Below are 21,193 nucleotides of genomic sequence, written 5' to 3'. Positions count from 1 at the left end.
TTTGCCAGCAGAGGGACTTCTTTCTGCACCACAGCAGCATCCCAATGAGGAAGAGAAAGAGCAGTGCAGGTGCGGTTTCTCCTCATGAAAGTTTAATGTGACGCTCTGCCAGTAAACAGCAGCTCCACCATCCAGAGGATGATGTCAGAGGCGGAGCTGAGTGCAGAGCGGCGAATCGATTATCGATCAGAGCTGCAGGACATCAGAGGCTCAGCAGATGTTACATAAGCAGCTGTTGATCAGCCTGTTGGAGGGAAGCAGCTGCAGGTTGGAGCTCTGGTACCTCACTGCTGCAGCTGAGTGGACTTTCCTGGAAAATAAAGGTCTGTTTTTACTGCAGGAATTAAACATTTTCAGGATTAGCTGTAAACTTTAATGCAGTTGTATCTGATTTGAATTTTGCAAAAATTAAATTTATTCTTTTTACTATTAAACAAAATGTTTCTTCATTACATGATCAGTTTACTGTTAATTATTAGCACTACATTTTAAATGTGAATATTCTACAGTTGGCATCTGCTGATTATTTGTCCTGTTTGAATTTAATTCAGCTTAATCAAAGAAAAAAACATTTCTTATGACAAATATTTCCTGGCAATTTTTAAATAGTTATTTTTATCTTTTTTTATTCCTTTTTTTCCATGTTAAAACTCTGCATATTTATTAGTTTATTTTCTAAAACCTGCCAATAAATAAATCTGCTGTAAAATGATATTATCCAGTATTTAATTTTGGAATTATGTGCAGAATTTATAATTATAAAGTTTAAAATATTTTTAACTCACTGTTATCTACTTGTTAAAATAGACCTAAATAGCCCAACACATTTTTAACCTTTTTCCAGTAACAAAAACATTTATCAGATGTATTTATCATTTCCTGTAACTTTTTGCTTTATAGTAAAAGTAATCGGGCCACTTTGAGCTCAGTTATTTATTTTCTAGGTTGAGCTGCAGGAAGTAATGTTTGGAGGAATGTGGTAAAGCAGGAGATTTTAACTCGATTCCCTCTTCTGGTTTCACACCTTCACCATGGAAACTCCTCTTCTCCTCTGCTGGATCTCAGGAAGTCACCCTAGCGATGCCGGGGACTCTTCCCAGCTTTCCCAGCCTGCCTCGAGGGGTAACGGTGCCGGTTCTGCTCGGCTCTTTGCCCCGAGGCGTGAACCCTCCCAGTCTGCCCAGAGGGATCACCATGCCAAGTCTGCCCACTCTGCCCAGCTTCCCCAGCTTTCACCAAGGCATCACCATACCCAGCCTGCCCAGGGGAGTGACTCTTCCCAGGTTTGTCACCATGCCAACCCTCCCAGAGGCTCCACGACGGCTCCTGCAGGACTGCTGCTCCATGTTTGATCACCAGAAATCTGGAGGTAATATAAATTTGCCTCTCTGAGACTTTCAGCAAACGTTTACATCCATTCTTTATGTTCATTGATGTCATTTTAACTCTTAGATGCTTTTTTAGGATGAAATGATTATTAGAGATTTACTCAGCGTCAAAATTATGCATACATATTCATTTACATATATTTAGGTCTTATAACAGGATGTACTGAGGTTCTAGATGTTCTGCAGTCATCTAACTAAAGGAGGAGTCGAAGTAAGGTTTTGTGATCCACAGCATGGTGGTGGAGGCACCATGCTGTGGGTCTGTTTCACTGCCTGTGGTAGGAAAAGAAGGACTACCTTCAAATTCCTCACCTCATTTCACAAATGAATTATGCTTAAAAGCAGAGTCTGTGGTGGGAAACCAGCCCGCCACATACTGGTTGGTCAAATAACCGACCAGATTAATGGGAGGAGCTTGTTGTTCCTGACAAGCAACATGCTAACAGAAATTACACCAAGCGAAAGAAACATAAAGAAGAAAATAATTTATTCAGCCAGTAAATTCTCTTCATGTTTGCAAATCCTAAAATTAAGAGGTCAAAACACTAAAAAGCTTCAATAATAAATTAGTTCATTCATTCCTTATTAGACTTGCTATTCATTTAAGAGCGTTTCCAGCTGTAAAAGACCAGAATATTTGTCCCTCTAGAGCTCCAACCATCCAGACCTCCAGCTTCCTGCAGATTTCTGTTATATTGGCAAATAAAACCCGAGCAGATTACCGAGTGCTGAGCTGCTGCACGTGGCCCGGATCACACCAACAGCGCTCTCACTGACACAGAAAACCCCTCTGACCCTGAGAGATCATTAAAAGAGCACGGTGCAGGAACAAACTCATTACCAGGTCGGTTTAAACCCTGCTTCAGACGGTTAATCAGCCGCTGATTTTAATCAGGGAGCATGATTGTGAATGAAGGTGGGTGGAGCCATGGTACCGTGTGTGTGTGTGTGTGTGTGTGTGGAGAGGATTAACTCCAGTTGTGTGTGGATGTGAGCTGAAGGAGCCATCCTCATGTACGGTAGGATAATATTTACATTTTATAAACCTGGAATTTACTTTTTTTATTCTGAGAAAATAAGTAATTGATTCAGTTCAGGTGAAAAATTTATCAGCCTGTTTAGAAAGGATTTAAATGACATTTGTTTCATATTTTTAAAGGTCATTACACCATATTTTGAATAATAATAATAGGATTTAAATAAAATTTGTCAGGGTTTTACAGATTACACAATTGTGGAGTTCATAAAAGAATGCATTAAAATGACAATTTTCAGTTTTTCTGTTGTTTTCCTCTTCAGCTGCCTGTGATCAGCTGATTTTCATCTTGTGTAAATTAAACCATAGATATCTGTGGTTATTGGCGATAACCGATCAGTTTTTAGCATAAAAACATCTCCGATCTTCTCTAAATGTTCCTCTGCATCCTCACCGCTGCTTTCTAAACCTCACGGATTCATAGCTCCCCGCACAGATTTCAGTCTCATAATCCCCGTCCATTTTCCACATATGAGCTGCATGTAATGCCCTGTGTGCAACAAGGTTCTGCAGGGATGCAGACATGTCCAAACTGATGCTGATTGTTTGGTGATTCTAAAGCTTTCTTGAAGTATTCAGCATCTAAACCATCGATTCCTGACTTTATAATCCTGTAAATTAGTTAGAACTTAGACAAACTGGAGCCTACATGCTTCCTGGAAGTTGTGGTAAGTTAGCTCTGAAGGCTTCAACATACTGTTTCAGGTAAACAAATGGAGCTGGTATTCCAAAGTCTCTACACACTCTGAAATGTACTTTTATTCAGTATTTTCCAGGTCTAAGTAGGAAAACAGAGAATGTAGAAATGTTTTATTCCGTCCTCTAAAGATGTAGAAATCTTAATTTCTAATTAATAAAGTGCTTATAGACTAACTTACATCTATTATCTTTGAATTTCCACGCCTCAACTTTAGTCAAAGCTACTGATTGGTTTTGTTCCAAACCCGACTTGAGAACCTTCTGTATATCTCCAAAGCCAGTACTAAGAGAGGTAGGGAGCAGAACCAGATGATTCAGAGAGAGTAAACAGTACCGTTTGACCCACAGTAAGCAGGATATTTTCCTCTTCTATTCCTAAAGTTCTGGCCCAGTTCGTTGGATGTCCAGGTGGTTTCTGACACTTTCAGTTCCTTACTTTCTGCCTCTCCCAAGTCTTTCCTTTAAATTACCATTAGGTCATAAATCTCCTAATCAGATGCTACAAAAATCCTTCCTCTCGACACCTTAGTTAACGTTTAGGTGTTCATGAGGCTGATATCCAGTCCGACTTTAAGTCTAGAAGAGTGTAGTTTACAAGTTGTTTGTCTTGCTTATTATTTGCTTTGTTCATTAGTAATTCATGTTGCTTTGTTTGGTCCATTTATAATATTTAGACATGGATCCATTCATATTAGACAGATAATTTTTGTCTATAAGCTTTAGTCAACAGATTTTCCATAATTTTCTGCCATGAACCACAAACGTAATAAATCATCTTTTTTCAGAGCAGTCTTCGCCTTCAGTTAAATTCACTTTCTGCAGCTGATTTAATCTTTTGGCTCAGTTCTGGACTTTAAAGTCATCTAGCTGACGCCTGGGTAATGGTGCACCATCTGCTTTATAGTTTCTAACTGCAGTCCAACAGGTAGTGATAGTTAGCTGTGATTTATTAGCTGATGACTGGATTCTCCTGTTAATTTCTTTCCTCTGGGTGATGAATTGGACATATGTGGACAGTTTGATTCACTGTCCTCCTTGTTGTGTCATGGCACATTTTAAATCTGGAGTTTCATCACAGTCTATGAAATATACATGACCACAGGCTATGCAGTCACAGTATTGTGGGCTGCACTAATCAGCCTCATGGATCAGTGCATATGCTGAATAACATGCTGTCAGTCCCTGACCTCTGACCCCTGACCCGGACTATAAACACTGAATAGATGAAGTTGTAACCAGTTTGTTTTTCCTTTGTGCATGGATGAACTGGAAGAAACCTTTAACTTGACAATGACAGTCTGTATAGTTGTATTTCTTGGACAGCTGAGTCGATGGAGGGTCCATGAAATGAATTGGACCTAAATAAGTTCCTGATTCTAGGAATGTCTTACAGAAGAAGCCATCCTCTGTTATAAAACCATGGTCAGTTGATTCCTTTCGGGATTTCCCCTACCTAATATATACTATATGCACTCTTATGTGATATCTGAAATAATGGCGTCTAAACTGTTCTCATTGTCTTTTCTGCTGAGTTTCTGGTTTAGACTTAGTTACTTCTTTGCACTTCCAGTCAGCAGAACATTTACTCTATTTAGGTTTTATCTTTGTTTTACCTCGTCTCCAACCCTTCTCTCAGGTTTACTTGTGGTTCCTAGAGTCTCTAGAAGTAGAATGGGAGGCAGATCTTTTAGTTATCAGGCTCCTCTCCTGTGGAACCAGCTCCCAGTTTTAGTCCGTGAGGCAGACACCCTGTCTACTTTTAAGGCTTGACTCAAAACTTTCCTTTTTGATAAAGCTTATAGTTAGAGTGGCTTAGTTTATCCTGTCCTGAGCTATCTCTGTAGTTATGCTGCTATAGACTGAGGTTGCTGGATGACATAATGACCACTCTCTCTCACTCTGCTACATTCTCCTTCTACTCTCCATTCACATGTGCATTATCTACAATTGGCACAACATAAAAGGTACTTCTGGTCCAATGCTATGTTTTCTAATATCTTCTACCTTAATAGTTCTATTGGAGGAACTACTGCGATGTCTATATAACTATAAGCAAACCCTTTGTTTCTTCTTCCCATAGAAAGTACCCCTGGTCCAGTGTTTTGTTTTGTTTTTTTGTTTATGCAAATCTCCTACATATAACTACTGTTCCTTCTCTTTTTTCCTGCCTGCTTTCTGTTCTCTTACCCCCTCAGCAATTGCCACAGATTTGCTGATCACACTGAGCCTGGTTGTGGTTCTACTAGAGTTTTATTCCTGCTCCTTTCCACTGTTTTCACATGCTTGCTTAGGATGTGGTAATACTATGAAGTCAACAATCCAATTTAAGCATGTGGGCTTCCATAAATATGCAACATTTTACTAAGCAAAATAATAAGCCTGATTTGATTGGATTTTATTAGAATTACGATCAAATTGGACTGTCTTTAACTGGCTCTAAATGTGACAATATGATTGCTTGTATTTGACTGATGTGGACCAAACTAAATTCAGTTCTGACAAAACTGAATTCTTTAGAAATAGAAATAAAATGGACCTTCTCCCTTTTTTTACAAGTGCCCTTATGTTAATAAACTGAAACTGAATTATTTGCATCACTTTCTGTTTCACAGATTATCTTCCTCTGTTCTTCTGCCTTCATTAGTTTTATTTGGGCTTTGTTTATTACATTCATTTCCCAGCATGCCTTTGCCTTCTTGTTCAAACATCCTGATGCCTCCTAAGCTTTGCTGCATTTTCATTCAGTTGCCAACATCAAAATGATCAAACTAAAGAGTTGCGTTATTAATGATAAAGATGCTCCCTCATGTCAAGTGATTGAAACTGAACCCAACAACACTCCTGTACCATAACCCACATTTTAAAAAGCTGATTACAAACATGTTTCTGTTTCTGGTTCCTCTGAGGTCCAAACAGATCAGTTGTCCAGTTGTGTGGATTGAACCAGTATTGAGGACTCTTTAAGCTCTGCTAACTGAAAACAACAACGTTATAAAGACGTTATGCAACCAGCAGCAGGATTAACTCCTAAGATGCGGCATTACTGCTGCCACTGCTGTATTGTTCTGTGTCCATCTGGGGTCATCAGGAGAAGTTTGGAACATCATAACATTTATGATGAATCCTCACCCTTATGGTTCAGATTGGGTTTAAGGTGGGGATAGGACTCAAATTCATGTGATTTTTGAAGGTGACGTTTGGGCAGCAGACCACTGGTTCATCTTACAGCCGTTAAATCCCTGAAACGCTCTAACATGGAGAGATGAAAATTCAAAGATTAAAGCCAGCTGAGGCTCTGCTGCCCCCTTCAGGCTGTGAAGATTACTGATTTTCTCATCTGTAGACACTAATGTAGTGTCATAAATGAATATTTAGAGTTAACAGAATAATTTGGGATAAATAAATAAAATAAAAAAACCTGTTTAAATTCTTTGTCTCTCCAAGCAACCCCATGTTACAGCTTCCTTAAAGCCTTAAGAGTGTGTGTGTGTGCAGGTGTGTGTGGCTGCTTCTGGGCACTGCGCCCTCGCTACAAACGGCTGGTCGACAACATTTTCCCTGAAGACCCAGAGGTAAACAAACACTGGTTAATAAAACACATTTTAGTCTTATTCTAACCGTACCTCAATGGTGAAATGATGAGGCAGTGGTGACCTGTGTGTTTGCTGTGTGGACAGGATGGTCTGGTGAAGGCCAACATGGAGAAGCTGACCTTCTTTGCTCTGTCAGCTCCAGAGAAACTGGACAGAATCGCTGCGTACCTGTCGGAGCGTCTAACCAGAGAGCTGAACCGCCACCGTTATGGGTCAGAACCCAGTCTGAAGTAGGATAACTACCACAATAAAACAAACCTTTAACCAGCGGTGTTGCTGTGTCCCAGGTATGTCTGTATAGCGCTCGAGGCAATAGAGCAGCTGCTGCTGGCCTGTCACTGCCAAAGCATCAACCTGCTGGTGGAGAGTTTCCTCAGCACCCTGCGTCTGCTACTGGAGGCTGAGAAAGCACACCTGCACATCCTGGCCACCAACTCTGTAGGTACCACCACACTGGGCTGTTTCTGCTCCCCTACTGGAGCTTAAATATCTGCTTGGTCTGCGATGCAAACATGGTGTTCCCATGCTACATTTATTTATATAATCCTCAAACTGTGGCACATTTCTTCTTTTTTAGGATTAACGGTGGAGTCAGTCTCTGCAGAATGATGCACTGCGGTTATCGCAGTGTTTAACAGTAGGATTATCTGTGCTTTAAATGTTTTATCTCCTATATTAAAGCACAGATTAGGTAATGTGGTCATGCACACTCTTGAACCACTGATATTAAAATTATACACTTTAGAAAAAGTCAAAATGTTACTGCATTATTTCTGCAAGATTTCTTTTACAAACTTTCTTCAGGGAAATTCCTTTGCTCTCTGTGTGAAGATAACAGGTAGATTTTCCTCTTCTTGTAGAGATTTTCCTGGAATCTTCCTTGAATATCCTAAATAAATCTCAGCAACCTGATGCAGGATTTTCTCCAACCCCAGTTTTCCAGATTTTCCATCTTTGTTTCCAAGTTGGTGACTCGTATCATTGGAAACTTGAGCCTTTTCTCCGTGGGTTCTTCTTCTTGCGTGATCAGATTCTAAGCCTGATGAAGAGTTGGCAGCAATATTTTGCTTCATGTCTATCATGCTGTGTTACATGGAAGCAAGCTTTTCACCATCAAGGTGTGAACTAAGTCCTGCAAACTGGGAACGTTGTGACTTCACTTCAGCAAACTGGGGCTGATGTGCATCCAGCTCAGCTGCTGGAACTCTTATCATTTCAATCATTGAAGATCCCTGCATCGTTTCTGAGAAAATGTTTTGGCAATCTTTACTATAAGATATTTTTTTTACTTAATTTTAATTCAGCTGCAGTGTGGTTGTATAAAGCATCCATCTTAGGTCGAGGCCTCATGGAAACCAGCCCGTCCTTCCTCTAATCTTTAAAAATGTTGTTATATTATGGTTTATTTTCCAAGTAAAATACATTAAGATAATCTAGAAGACAAAAAGGACACATAGGACTCTGTTTTAAGGTCAGCCAAAGTCCAAGTTTTGTTTTTATGTCTAATTAGAATAACATGATGTTATATTTAATAACATGTTTGTTTTTGTTGCAGTTTGTGAAGTTTGCGAACATCGAGGAGGACACTCCTTCATATCATCGCAGCTACGACTTCTTCGTGTCTCGGTTCAGTGAAATGTGTCACTCTGACCACGAAGACCCCGACACAAAAATCAAGTCAGTTTCCAGCTTTGTTACAGCTGCTTTATTTGAAACATTTATCGTTTCTGCTGTTTAATAGAGCAAATCAGCAAATATAGCTCCTCAGTCTGAATCTTTTTGGGTCATAAATGTATTGCAATGGACTCTTATTCCTGCCGTTAAAGCCAGTAAAAAATGCAAAGATGCAAAAAATGTGTTTACTCAAAAATGAACGCTGCATCAGAATGCACAAAAATATTAACATATTATCAAGATTTTAGAGGAAAACATTAACCCACTATATTCATCTGTTAAAAACCTGAGTAGTTACTTGCAGTATTTTAATGTTTTTCATACATTTTAGTGTTTCAGTGCTCTATAACACTATTTCCCCTTCCAGATTTCTTTTGTTTTACTTTTTTGTCACACCTGAATGTTTCTAGTCATCAGATACATTACAATTTTAAAGAGAGATAATTTGGGGAAATACAAATTTAATTTAAATTTGTATTTACCGGTAAATTAAATACAAATGAAATTTCAAACTAAATACCCTAAACGTTTTCCCGTATCATTTAAAAATAAAATCAAACATCCTAAACCTGAAAGACTGAGAAAATTTGGCTCAAAACCCATGAGGATAAAATACATCAGTTCGAATTAATGAAACATTATTATTATTTTTTTTTCTCAGCCGAGTTTTATTTGTGATTCTCAGTATGAAGAAAAATCTCAGTGTTTGAGTTGGCTGTCGTGTTCAGCCTGATTCGGCAGTAAAGGTTCAGTTTCTGTGTTGTTAAGGATCCGTGTGTCGGGGATCCGTGGCCTGCAGGGCGTCGTTAGGAAGACGGTGGACGATGAGCTGCAGGTGAACATCTGGGAGCCTCGTCACATGGAGCAGATTGTCCCCGCCCTGCTGGTCAACCTGGAGCACTCACACAGCAACAGGTACACAAACACTCTCCCTTCGTTACATCTTCTGGGAATGAGCAGGAAAGTAAGAAGCATTTTTTAAAAATTTGGTTTAATTTTTGCTTATTAGGGCAAAAATAAGTTCTTGCTCTGTTTTCATGCAGCGGTTCTCCTGCAGAACAGACAGAGGTGTGTTTCAGAGAGCTGCTGGGTCGAGCTGCCTATGGTCACATCAACAACGCCATCAAACCTGTGCTCATGTAAGAAACACCCTGCATAATATCATCTCAGGTCAGATGTTTCACTCATCTCTACAAAGACCTAGTTTCCTAGTTTTCTGTAGAAAAACTAGAATTAGTAAAAACTTCAACAGCAAATCGATTCTTATAAAAGCTGTGGAGATGTACTGAAATAATGTCTTCTTGTGTCAGCATGGTTACCTCCCCATTAAAAACAGCTTCACATGCAGGAATCTGCTGCTGAGAGTGCTGGAGCTGAAAGAATGGATTTCTAGATCATCAACAACTTGATGCTGAGAGCTTCAGCTGGCCTCTTTTGCCAGAACACAGCCGGCAAAACAAGGCCAGAAGGCTGGCATGAAGGAAAGCTGGAGCAATGTATCTCCACAAACGTATTCGATGGTGACATGTTCTGGTACTCTTGGTACAGAGAACATGAGTGATTGTTGCATGTCTTGCAGTAACCTTTTCTGTGGTGCATTGAGAGGAGAATAGCTATAACTGCAGAAGTCGCTCGTTCCTATAGAGCCTTGGAAGTTTCTGAATCCCTGAATGTGGTTTTTGAACATGCAAATTTGGACATGGCCTTATCTCTGTTGGGTCTGTAAAACAGAAGAAATTGCATGGTTTGAACTTGTTTGGAACCTACAGACATCAGAAAGATAATTGTCATGTTGTTGCTAAGACATATTAGACGCATTGACTTGCTATTAACTGAACATCCTTAGCATCAGCGAGGTTTGGATCAGACACGTGAGCTACACTGATGGCAAAGCAGATCTGATCTCTGTTCTGTAAAATCCAGAGATGTTACTCCAGGGTTGTTTACAGCTTTCCGCTTGTATCCAGAACCACCATCAGGATTCTGTCCCTCCTGCCAAAGCAATTATACATTTTCCCCGGCTGCTATTTCGGCATTGGATTGAACTGTAACTTCCAAGAATCCTTTAAATTCTCAGATAGGATTTTCCCCATTATTGCCTGCAGAAAAAGTGGTGTGTTTTCTAGCATTTTGACTTATTAATTCTAATTGAATTATATAATTTAATGTAGCTATGGGTGGTACCCTGGTGGCTATGTCTGAAAGTTGGTTCATTGCATCTGTGTAGAATTCAGCATGAATATTCTCAGGTTATTTTTAATGGCTGATCATTTTGGTTTTGGTTAGAAGTGTCTGAGGAAGAGGAGCTGGTGGAGACGCCACCAGAGAGAGAAGGAGTGGGAGGAAGTGAGACTTGAGGAGAGATGTGCTAATTTAATTCCTGAGTCAATCTTCTATCTGGTTGAATAATTCATCCGCTTAGAGAGTATCAAGAGGTGGTTGATGATCATTTAACTCGCTGAATGCCTTCCAGCCATTTCCAATGAAGTGAGTGAATGTAACTGGGGTGGATCCATCTCATTAATAGCATTTTGCATTAGCTGAAGGCTTGTTGGTGATGCATTTTGATTTATTTCTACCCGAAAAAAGAATGGAGTTTGATGCAGTTCCTCTACAGCTGATTCTAGATCAGTCAGTGTGGTTATAATGGCACCGTGAAGAGAAAATGTCACACCTTACTTCCCTTAAACATAAGTTATGGGACATTTGATTTGGGTAAACTAATGTTTATTTTACGTTTTAAAATATTCATGTAAGTATTGTGGTAGTAAAGCAGAATTCAACATACTTTTAAGCAACCTTTTTCCTGCTCTTTGAGGAAACCCCATCCTGGTGCGATGAAGTTGTTGTGGAAGTTAAAGAGGAGGTCTAAGAGTCTATAAAAAAACATGCAGGTCATGGAAGTCCAGTCTGAAATGTAAGCATTCCTTTCATGCCTCCTAGGACTCTCTCCTTAAAGTTGAATTAAAAGAATTTGGTAAACCTTGTTAAAACTGGAGGATAAACAAAAGCCATCAAACTGTGAAACAAGATCATCACTAAATAAAGGTCATTCATTACTGATAAACCCCTTAAAACATACATTTAATGTGTTGAAGCCAATAAACACAGCAAAACACTTATGGCCAAGAAGTAGTTCTCAGGTACGGATGACTGTTGTGTTTTCAGGCACCTGGACAGCCACAGTCTGTGGGAAGGAGGAGGATTTGCTGTTCGTTGTTTTCAGATCATCATGTTCTCCATTCAGGTCAGCTAAAAAACACTGACGTTACCTGTTATTGCACCATAGGGACATCTCTGTTACTCTTTTCAAGTCATTGCCTGATCATCCATGAAAGTGCTGTCCTGTAGCAGTACTTCCATTGGGTGGAGCTGTTGGAGTTTGACTAAATAACATTTTACATCAGTCCCAGCACTCCCATCTGGTCATCCAGCAGCTGTTGGGTCATCTGGATGCCAACAGCAGAAGTCCAGCGTCGATCAGAGCCGGAATCGTGGAGGTTCTGTCTGAAGCTGCTGTTATAGAAGCCACAGGATCTGTAGGTCAGCCAGGAGCCTGAATCTGTTCATGTAGAAGCTGGACATGTAGAAATCTGCTCAACTCTGATGAGTTTTGCTTCATGCTGCAGGTCCCACCGTGTTGGAAGTGTTCAACACTTTACTGCGACAGCTCAGGCTGAGCGTCGACTACCAGCTGACTGGTTACTATGACAACGCGGGCAAACAAATGACCACATCAGCTCAGGAAAAAACCCTGCAGGACGCAGTCATCAAAACCATCGGTCTGGCCTGGCATCACTAACTGATCTCTGTTAAAGTTTGATGGTTTGAACTGATATGTTATCGTCCATGCTGCTGCAGGATCCTTTGCCAACACGCTTCCTGTCTACCAGAGGTCAGAGGTCATGCTGTTCATCATGGGGAAAATTCCTGTTCCTGGCATCTATCCTGCGCTGGGCTCTCCGAACGCCGGGTAACTATTTGTTTCCCACAGCAAGCTGCCCAACAAGCTGCTAACATGATGATTTGTAACAAAATCCTTGTTTCAGGTTTGAAGGCAGCAGGATGATCCAGGTGATGCTGCTAAAGTCTCTACTGCAGGTGAGAAACCAAACTTAAAGAAATATTCACAAAGATCCTGATCAGATTCAGCAGCTTATGGTCCTAATTTGACAAACACTATTGACATTGTTTGTAGATTTTTACTGAAGGCATCAAAATTGTGAATGAACTCGTATGGAATTATGTAGCAAACAAAAAACTGTAATAGAACCTTAAATATGTTATATTTTCGATTCCTTAAAGTAGCCGCCCTTTGCTGTGATGACTGAAATATTAACCTCTGGCCGTCTCTCCATGAACCTCTGGGAAGTTCTTTCAGGACTCTTTGGAAAACCATTCTAGGTGAACATCTCATGAAGCTCATGGAGACAATACCAAGGGAGCAAAGCAGTCATCAGAACAAAAGGCGGCATTATTGAAGGATATAAAATATAAAAATATTTTGTGTTATTTCAAACTTTTTGTTTACTACATAATTCCATGTGTGTTCATTCAGTTTTGTTGCCTTTGGTGAGAATCCAAAATGTAAATAGTCATGAAAGTAATGAAAAGCCATTAAATGAGAAAGTGTATCAAAATGTTTGGCTGGTAGTGTGTGTATAACTAAATATATAAATATATTTATTTATGCAGCTGTTAAATTAATATATATTTGATTCTGTGACTCCTGAAAAAAAGCAAGACAATTAGGTAAATTAATAGAATAAATATAGTAATTGTTGAGTTTAATTCAAATTAATATTATAAACTGAATTTAGCTGAATTTGAAATTAATACAAGGACCTGAATGCTCACCAACGGTCACTTTCTCTCTTAAGTGCTTAATTAAAGGCAGCTGAATTTCTTCTCTGGTTTCTGGAAGACTTTTTGCCTCTCATCCAAACTTCTTCTCCACTTCTGAACACGGTTGGAAGTGACGGGTTTATAAGTTGCAGTCAGAAAAATCACACCGATAGGGCAGTGAAGCTCATTAATTGGGCACTTAGGACACACGTGTCACTGGCCTTACCCTCTATTAAGTTCAATATTTAAGGTGTTGTTGTTTAACGCTCCAAACATGTGCGTAGCAAGTCCTGGTTTTCATGTTTAACCCTCTGGGGTCCAGGGTACATACAGGGGTTGGACAATGAAACTGAAGCACCTGGTTTTAGACCACAATAATTTATTAGTATGGTGTAGGGCCTCCTTTTGCAGCCAATACAGCGTCAATTCGTCTTGGGAATGACATAAACAAGTCCTGCACAGTGGTCAGAGGGATTTTAAGCCATTCTTCTTGCAGGATAGTGGCCAGGTCACTACGTGATACTGGTGGAGGAAAACGTTTCCTGACTCGCTCCTCCAAAATACCCCAAAGTGTCTCAATAATATTTAGATCTGGTGACTGTGCAGGCCATGGGAGATGTTCAACTTCACTTTCATGTTCATCAAATCAATCTTTCACCAGTCTTGCTGTGTGTATTGGTGTATTGTCATCCTGATACACGGCACCGCCTTCAGGATACAATGTTTGAACCATTGGATGCACATGGTCCTCAAGAATGGTTCAGTAGTCCTTGGCAGTGACGCGCCCATCTAGCACAAGTATTGGGCCAAGGGAATGCCATGATATGGCAGCCCAAACCATCACTGATCCACCCCCATGCTTCACTCTGGGCATGCAACAGTCTGGGTGGTACGCTTCTTTGGGGCTTCTCCACACCGTAACTCTCCTGGATGTGGGGAAAACAGTAAAGGTGGACTCATCAGAGAACAATACATATTTCACATTGTCCACAGCCCAAGATTTGCGCTCCTTGCACCATTGAAACCAACGTTTGGCATTGGCATGAGTGACCAAAGGTTTGGCTATAGCAGCCCGGCCGTGTATATTGACCCTGTGGAGCTCCTGACGGACAGTTCTGGTGGAAACAGGAGAGTTGAGGTGCACATTTAATTCTGCCGTGATTTGGGCCGCCGTGGTTTTATGCTTTTTGGATACAATCTGGGTTAGCACCCGAACATCCCTTTCAGACAGCTTCCTCTTGCGTCAACAGTTAATCCTGTTGGATGTGGTTCGTCCTTCTTGGTGGTATGCTGACATTACCATGGATACCGTGGCTCTTGATTCATCACAAAGACTTGCTGTCTTGGTCACAGATGCACCAGCAAGACGTGCACCAACAATTTGTCCTCTTTTGAACTCTGGTATATCACCCATAATGTTGCGTGCATTTCAATATTTTGAGCAAAACTGTGCTCTTACCCTGCTAATTGAACCTTCACACTCTGCTCTTACTGGTACAATGTGCAATCAATGAAGACTGGCTACCAGGCTGGTCCAATTTAGCCATGAAACCTCCCACACTAAAATGACAGGTGTTTCAGTTTCATTGTCCAACCCCTGTAGATGACCATTTTTGACTAATTTAGATTTTAACATTATATTTTCCCACAGAAATCTCCGAACCCCCCAAATGATCCCACATAAAGGAATATTAATTCCTGTAAGGATTATGATTATTGATTAATGAATATTTATCAAAAAGTATAATTAAAAATCATAAGGAAAATAGTTTTCTTAACCAAAAATCATTGCTTACGAATAGAAATCATAGATGTCCTCTGGTGTTGTGATTATGGGCTCAAAACACTAATTATGATTTGTTATATTAATTATCATTAATAATAGATAATTATTAACCAAAACCACGCTAAATGTCACTGTTTAATCAGCTACTCCACCAATTGGTGGGGGAACGTTGACCTTATTTTGACAGATAAATCACAAATGCTTCTCTTTATATATGTGAACAGTTATTGAAACCATTTAGCCCTGATATAATTACTATTCTGGTCCAAAAACCTTCACCAAACTAAATATGCATTATTCTACAGAAGGGAGTAAAATGACTATCTAACAATAATAATAAAAGAAAATATCTGTGCATTGAGTGTCTATGAAGATCAAACCAGCAGTTTTATGGACAAAATGTGCAATTTGGGTTTACTTGGAAAGTGGAGCAAACCACTGCACAGGGAAGCCTTCTTGGTGCGCTGATGCATCTGGATGGCGGCTATTAGCTGGTAAAACTGGTGGGGCCGCGCCCCTTTTGCCACTAGCAGCTGATTGCCCCAAATCTCGAGCAAAGGGTCATAAAACTCTGAGGCGGGAATTCGGTGGAAAAGCTCCAGTAATAAAACTGGGACAAAGGAGTGGTCAGGCAAAGAGGCCCATTTAGAATGTTTATTGTAAATTTCAAAAACTTATTTACAAATACAGAAACAACACAGTTTTATAAAATTATTTACAAGAAAATAAAGGCAAATCCAAATTTGTTTGTGTACAACGATCTTAAACTACTTATAAGACATTATGGGTCAACACAAGATGCCAACAAATATATATTTGTGCCCTGAGTAGCCGTCTCTGCACCTGCCAGAACCTCATCTTCCTCTTAATGACCCCCCCGTCTCAGCTTCTAACACAGATGAGTTAACATAGGTGCTTCTTCCACCTCTCTCTCCATCTACTCGTCTTCCCTGTCCAAAATGTGCATATCGCTGTCTTCAAGTGAGAGTCCATTGTCCTCAAGTTGTAAATTGAACCACTGAGCCTAAAAATTACAACTAAACAAAAATCCAAACATCTCTACGAAGTTTCTACTGTCTTACTTATTGTCATTGACAACAATTGGTCTTAGAAGTAAATATCTAAAATACTATTTGTCATCAATATATAAAATATAGATAAATAAGTATGTATACATATGTTGGAATTATGATTATTGATTGATTAATCTTGATCAATAATTATAATTACAATTCATAATTTGACTAAATCAACTTCTTAACCAAAATCCTCATTTATGAATCGAGACCAGAGATGTTTCTGGTGTTGTAATTGTGGCTCAACGCCTTTGACAATTACAACCGTTAAATACTCCGTAATAATTAATAACTATTACCGGAGATGTCACTGTTTAATCGACCGTTTCTGCCGAAACGTGTGGAACTTTTAACCTTATCTTGACTGACGAGTCATGTTTGCACACAATAAACACAAAACGCTTTCTCTTTATCTATGTGAATATTTATTAATCTTCACCTACTCAACATGCAAAGTTCTACATAAAAGGGGTAACACATCTAAATAAGAAAAATAAAGCAAACAGCAGTGGGTGTGTATTGAATCAACCAGCAGTTATGGCAAAAACGAGAATATGAAAAAGGGGTGTTGTGGTGAGTGGAGCGCAGCAACACTGTAACTTCTGCTCTGTTCATAAAACCTCCCCCAACTCCTGAGCACACAAAGGGTTATAAACTTTGGCGGCAAGCTGGCCAGCAGTGAGGTTGAGGACAAAGAAAATGGAGGATTTCACCATGAGGTTATTTTAACAATCCAGTCTTACAGCGCACCTCTCAGGTGTTCAATACTCCACAAAACACGCACAGAGCGGGGAGCGCCGTTGCTTCCAGGTAACATGCAGCACATCAAGGTTTCAATAACAGAGTTACATGCACATATCATTCAGAACACATTAGATTCTAACAAGCGATTCTCATCGCTCTACAACCTCTGACCCTGCCCAGGCCTTCTAATAAAGAAATAAACTTGTTGTCGTCTTCCTTCTGAGCGGGGGGGTGGGGGGTGTCGAGCGAGGAAAAGTGGGAGGGGGGGTTAACTGTGCGTCCACAATTAACTTCAGGAAAAGCGGTCGGTCTTTGTCTTCTGGCCTTCTTGGCGAAAAGGAAAAATATGATCTGACCATCAAAGTCGACTTGGGATGAAGCACCGTAGCGGTTCGACTCCTCGAAACTCCGTGTTCTTAGTTACGTGTTAAGCTCACGTCTTCGATCGGCAAAGTGAAATTTCTGGCCTTCTCATTCCAGAAACCTCAGTTATGAATTGTTCGTTGGCCAACGAGAGAGAATAAATGAACTCCGCAAGGAACTCTTCTCTTGAAGATGCGCTTCAGTTGCTAGTCCGGTTTCCAACAGAAGGCGGCGTGTTCAACATGGAGGCCTCCATATATAGCGCCCTGTGACGTCAGACTTGGGGCGTGTCATATCAGCCGCAATGTCCTGGATACAAAATGGCCGAAAGCACCAGGAGGCCTGGTGTCTGTGCAAGTAGTCCAATATTCAGCAACAAGTGGTCCAACACATATAAAATGTATACAAAGAAATTAAAGTAAAATATACAATGTATAAGTTAATTAATGTCCAACAACACTAATACAATCCACTAATGAAATCGTTTCTTTGACTAATTAGGAAGATATTGTCTTGATTATCAAAAGATAACAATTTCTGTACTTATAATTGAGACACAGTACTATGACACAATAAATTACAAATAAAACATACTTAGATAAAAATAAATGCAAGAAAATTATGAAAAATATTTTTTATACATGATTTCATTGAGAAAAGCTTTGAAAGAACAGCTGTAAAACCACTGATAGCTATTTAAAACTCATTCAGAGCATACAAAGTTTAAACATTCTGTATATGTTTGGATAAAGTAAGCAAGAGGTTCCTACTCAGGTTTCGGAGCGTTACGAGAGCAGCAACCTGCTGACAGCACTGCCCTCCTCATTCCTGGAGCCTCTGCTTTCCTTCACCCTAATGGAGGATCCAGAGATTCGGCTGCTGGTTCTGTCCATCCTCACTTCGCTCATCGACCGTCGGCAGAACGCAGCGAGGATCACCAAAGTCAGGTCAGGAAATTTATGCTGAAACACTTTACGTCTATCTAGTGTCAGATACCTGTCACTGCATATAGTGACTGTTTTTACTAAATCTGATCTGAAAACAGGTAAAACCAACCAATAACAAGGCAGAATTTAACTTGCCGTTGATTGATTGGTTTGTTTACAGTGTGACTTTTGATGTGTCGGTTTTGGAGCAGAAGGAGGACAGATGCTCCCGACAGGACAACCTGTTCATTAGGAAGGTGAGGACAATAGTTTCACTTCATGCTTTCTATGTTTATGTTTCTGTGTTTGACAGACACTTTATCCAGCAAGATGAGGATGTAACGATGTGGTTAACCATATGGGTTGATCAGGTCTATTTTCAAGAGGTTCTTAAGATAGGCAATCTGGTAGCACCCGGTAGATCATTGCACGACATATGACAAGAGTCTTAATTGTCTACCCTTAACAAATGGGGTGACAGAGTTGTTACATAACTCTTTGCGAGACCATTCAAGTAGATGGCAGCCTTTCTATTAAGTACTTTGTAATTTCAATGAACAATGAGGGGTGAATGCCCTTTTGGGCTGATTGAAGATTGCTGTGTTCTGGACCATTTGCAAAGGTTTCACAGCACAGGCTGGGAGACCAGTTTATAGAACGTAGTAGTCAGGGCAGGAGATGACCATAGATTGCACCAGGAGCTGGGTGGTGATCTTTCACATGTTTAATAATGGGAAGCAGCACAGTTGAATGAAGGAGCCAACATGATCTTCAGTGGTCAGCTGGTCATCAATCAAGACATCTGTGTTTTTAGCTACCTTTGATGGACCAAGAGATTGAATTTCCGTTTGGATGCAATGATGTGGTGAATGGTTGGTTTAGCTGGGAAGACATGCAGTTGAGCTTTGGAGAGGGTTAGTTGGAGATTATGGGCTTTTATCTATGTCGATACATCATGGAAACAGTCCAAGAATTGTGCTGAGAGTGTGTGGACGTGTGGGAATGAGGGATAGAGCTGGGTATCATCTGCATTGCAGTGGTATGAGAAGCCATGTGATTGGATGATCTGAGGTGGTGCATATGACAAAGACAAGAGGTTCCAGTCCTGAGCATTGGGGAACCCTTCTATTGAGGTAGTGCACTGCAGAAGTGTGACTTCCTGGCCAGAATACTTTTAATGACTGACCAGTGAGGAATGATTCAAACCAGAAATATGCTCTCACTTTGATGCCCATATATAGATATAGTGGTGGACAGCGTGAAATGCAGCTGTTAAGTTGATGATGATAACTAATGAGATCTGTCACCCTGGCTTCTTTTAAGGCTTCTGCCACAGCCAACAGATCTGTTTTGGTGGAGTTGTCACTTTGAAATCCAAATTAGTTTGAGTCAGTGAGGTTGTTTTGTTAGAGGTGTTAAGGAAAATTTACTTCGGCTCTTTCCTTAGTTCAGACAATCTGGAAAGAAGACTTCACTTAGATTAAAATGACCATACCAAGTTTGATTAAATGCAAGTTATATTGAATGAATCAGAAAAGTGTAGATTAATAATAAAGGCATGCATACAAATGAACTCTTATGCTCTGCTGGAAACCGAGACATCCATAGGTGTTTGAGCTCTCTGAACAAAGAACTATACCTCAGCCTAGCAGTACATTTTCCTTTTTCCTTCATGTGCGGGTCCATGTACCTGTTTTAGCAGCAAGTCGCAGAGTTTTGCAGGTGCTACTAGCCTGCCATCATATTATCTCCAAAGTCCATTGTTCTGTTTTGCTCCTTTTTTAGGTCATATATTCTGTTCATAGACATCAACTGCTTTTTGGATGTCTCTGATGTTGACTTCAGTGAGAGTGGGGAGAACCTCAGATGTGAGCGGCATCTGTTTAGGTGTGTAGCCACCAGCCTATTTGGCTGCTTGGTCTGCTGCATCATTTCCATTTGCAGTCTAGGAGTCAAATTTTTGATGTCCTTCGCATTTCATCACAGCTACTGCAGCATGAAGTAGGATTGCTTTTACTAGCTCTTCCACAGTTGTGTGGTTGATCTGATGTTTGCTGCATTGTGGTGGCAAGGTTCACATGTTCTGTGACATATGTGTTTTGAGGTTGTGGTAGAATTTCAGCAATTTTCTGACATGTTGAAGGCTCGAGAACCTAGGAATGCCACAACACCATGGCTTGTGTTCACCTAAGGTTTATGGTGCATTACCAGATGTGCTGTTTTTTGGACAGCTTATGAAAGGGCTGCTAAGTATCTTGTGCTGCCTGTGTGTCCTCTTTTAATGCCATCAAGTTTTGAGGAGTGAAACATCAGTTACATCATTAATTCAGAAAACAAAGTGGACCAGAAACAACAGATGAGCAACATTGATTCCGTGCCTCTCTATTCTTCCTCCAGACTTTGGGAGCTTGATTTCCAAATGAACTGCAGAATTTACTTTGATGTGAAAACAGGACTTTGGACCATTGATCAACAGTCCAGTTCCTTTTCTCCTTTGCCCAAAGACAACTTCTGACGTCTCTGTTTCAGGAGTGGCTTGACACGAGGAATGCGACATTTGTAGCTCATGTCTAGTATTCGTCTGTGTGTGGTGGCTCTTGATACACCGACTCCAGGCTCAGTCCACTGCTTGCGAAGCTCCCCCAAATTCTTGAATGGATTTCGCTTGAAAATCCTCTCAAGGCTGATGTTCTCCCTATTGTTAGTGCACCTTTTTATACTACATTTCTTCCTTCCACTCAATTGGATACAGAACTTTGTGAACAACCAGCTTCTTCAGCAATGACTTCCCCATGATTGTGTAGCTTACAGACCCAAAGTGAGAGACCATCTAAAGGCTCAGGAAACCTTTTCAGGTGTTTTGAGTTAATTAGCTGATTAGGGTTACTGTCCAATAATGAAAATTTTCACAGTATTCTAATTTTCTGAGACACTGAATTCTGGGTTTTCTTTACCTGTAAGCCATAATCATCAAAATTACAAGAAACAAAGGCTTGGAAAATATCACTATGTGTAATGAATCTCTATAATATATGTGTTTAACTTTCTGAGGCAAAAAATATT

General features: G+C 40.2%; 1 protein-coding gene across 2 annotated transcripts in view; it reads left to right on the top strand.

The window, feature by feature from the left end:
* Nucleotides 1-54: 54 nt before the first annotated feature.
* LOC124861425 (protein EFR3 homolog B-like) overlaps nt 55-21,193 on the top strand; it is a 33,199-nt gene continuing 12,060 nt past the window's right edge. Inside the window, exons 1-15 of one of the 2 annotated variants that reach the window (XM_047355189.1) lie at nt 55-323; nt 1,066-1,369; nt 6,619-6,695; nt 6,801-6,928; nt 7,004-7,154; nt 8,272-8,393; nt 9,159-9,305; nt 9,434-9,529; nt 11,559-11,637; nt 11,798-11,933; nt 12,020-12,172; nt 12,252-12,363; nt 12,440-12,491; nt 17,979-18,151; nt 18,312-18,387. In XM_047355189.1, the coding sequence (XP_047211145.1) occupies nt 1,081-1,369; nt 6,619-6,695; nt 6,801-6,928; nt 7,004-7,154; nt 8,272-8,393; nt 9,159-9,305; nt 9,434-9,529; nt 11,559-11,637; nt 11,798-11,933; nt 12,020-12,172; nt 12,252-12,363; nt 12,440-12,491; nt 17,979-18,151; nt 18,312-18,387 (1,791 nt within the window). In that variant the 5' untranslated portion in view covers nt 55-323; nt 1,066-1,080. Of the gene's footprint in view, nt 324-1,052; nt 1,370-6,618; nt 6,696-6,800; nt 6,929-7,003; nt 7,155-8,271; nt 8,394-9,158; nt 9,306-9,433; nt 9,530-11,558; nt 11,638-11,797; nt 11,934-12,019; nt 12,173-12,251; nt 12,364-12,439; nt 12,492-17,978; nt 18,152-18,311; nt 18,388-21,193 lie in introns of those variants that run through there. The other variant, XM_047355190.1, reaches the window with a different exon arrangement.

Source organism: Girardinichthys multiradiatus, chromosome 24, assembly GCF_021462225.1.
Source record: "Girardinichthys multiradiatus isolate DD_20200921_A chromosome 24, DD_fGirMul_XY1, whole genome shotgun sequence".
NCBI classification, from domain to species: Eukaryota; Metazoa; Chordata; class Actinopteri; order Cyprinodontiformes; family Goodeidae; genus Girardinichthys; species Girardinichthys multiradiatus.
Note: the sequence above shows the minus strand (reverse complement) of the source record. Positions and strands in the feature narration are given on the sequence as shown.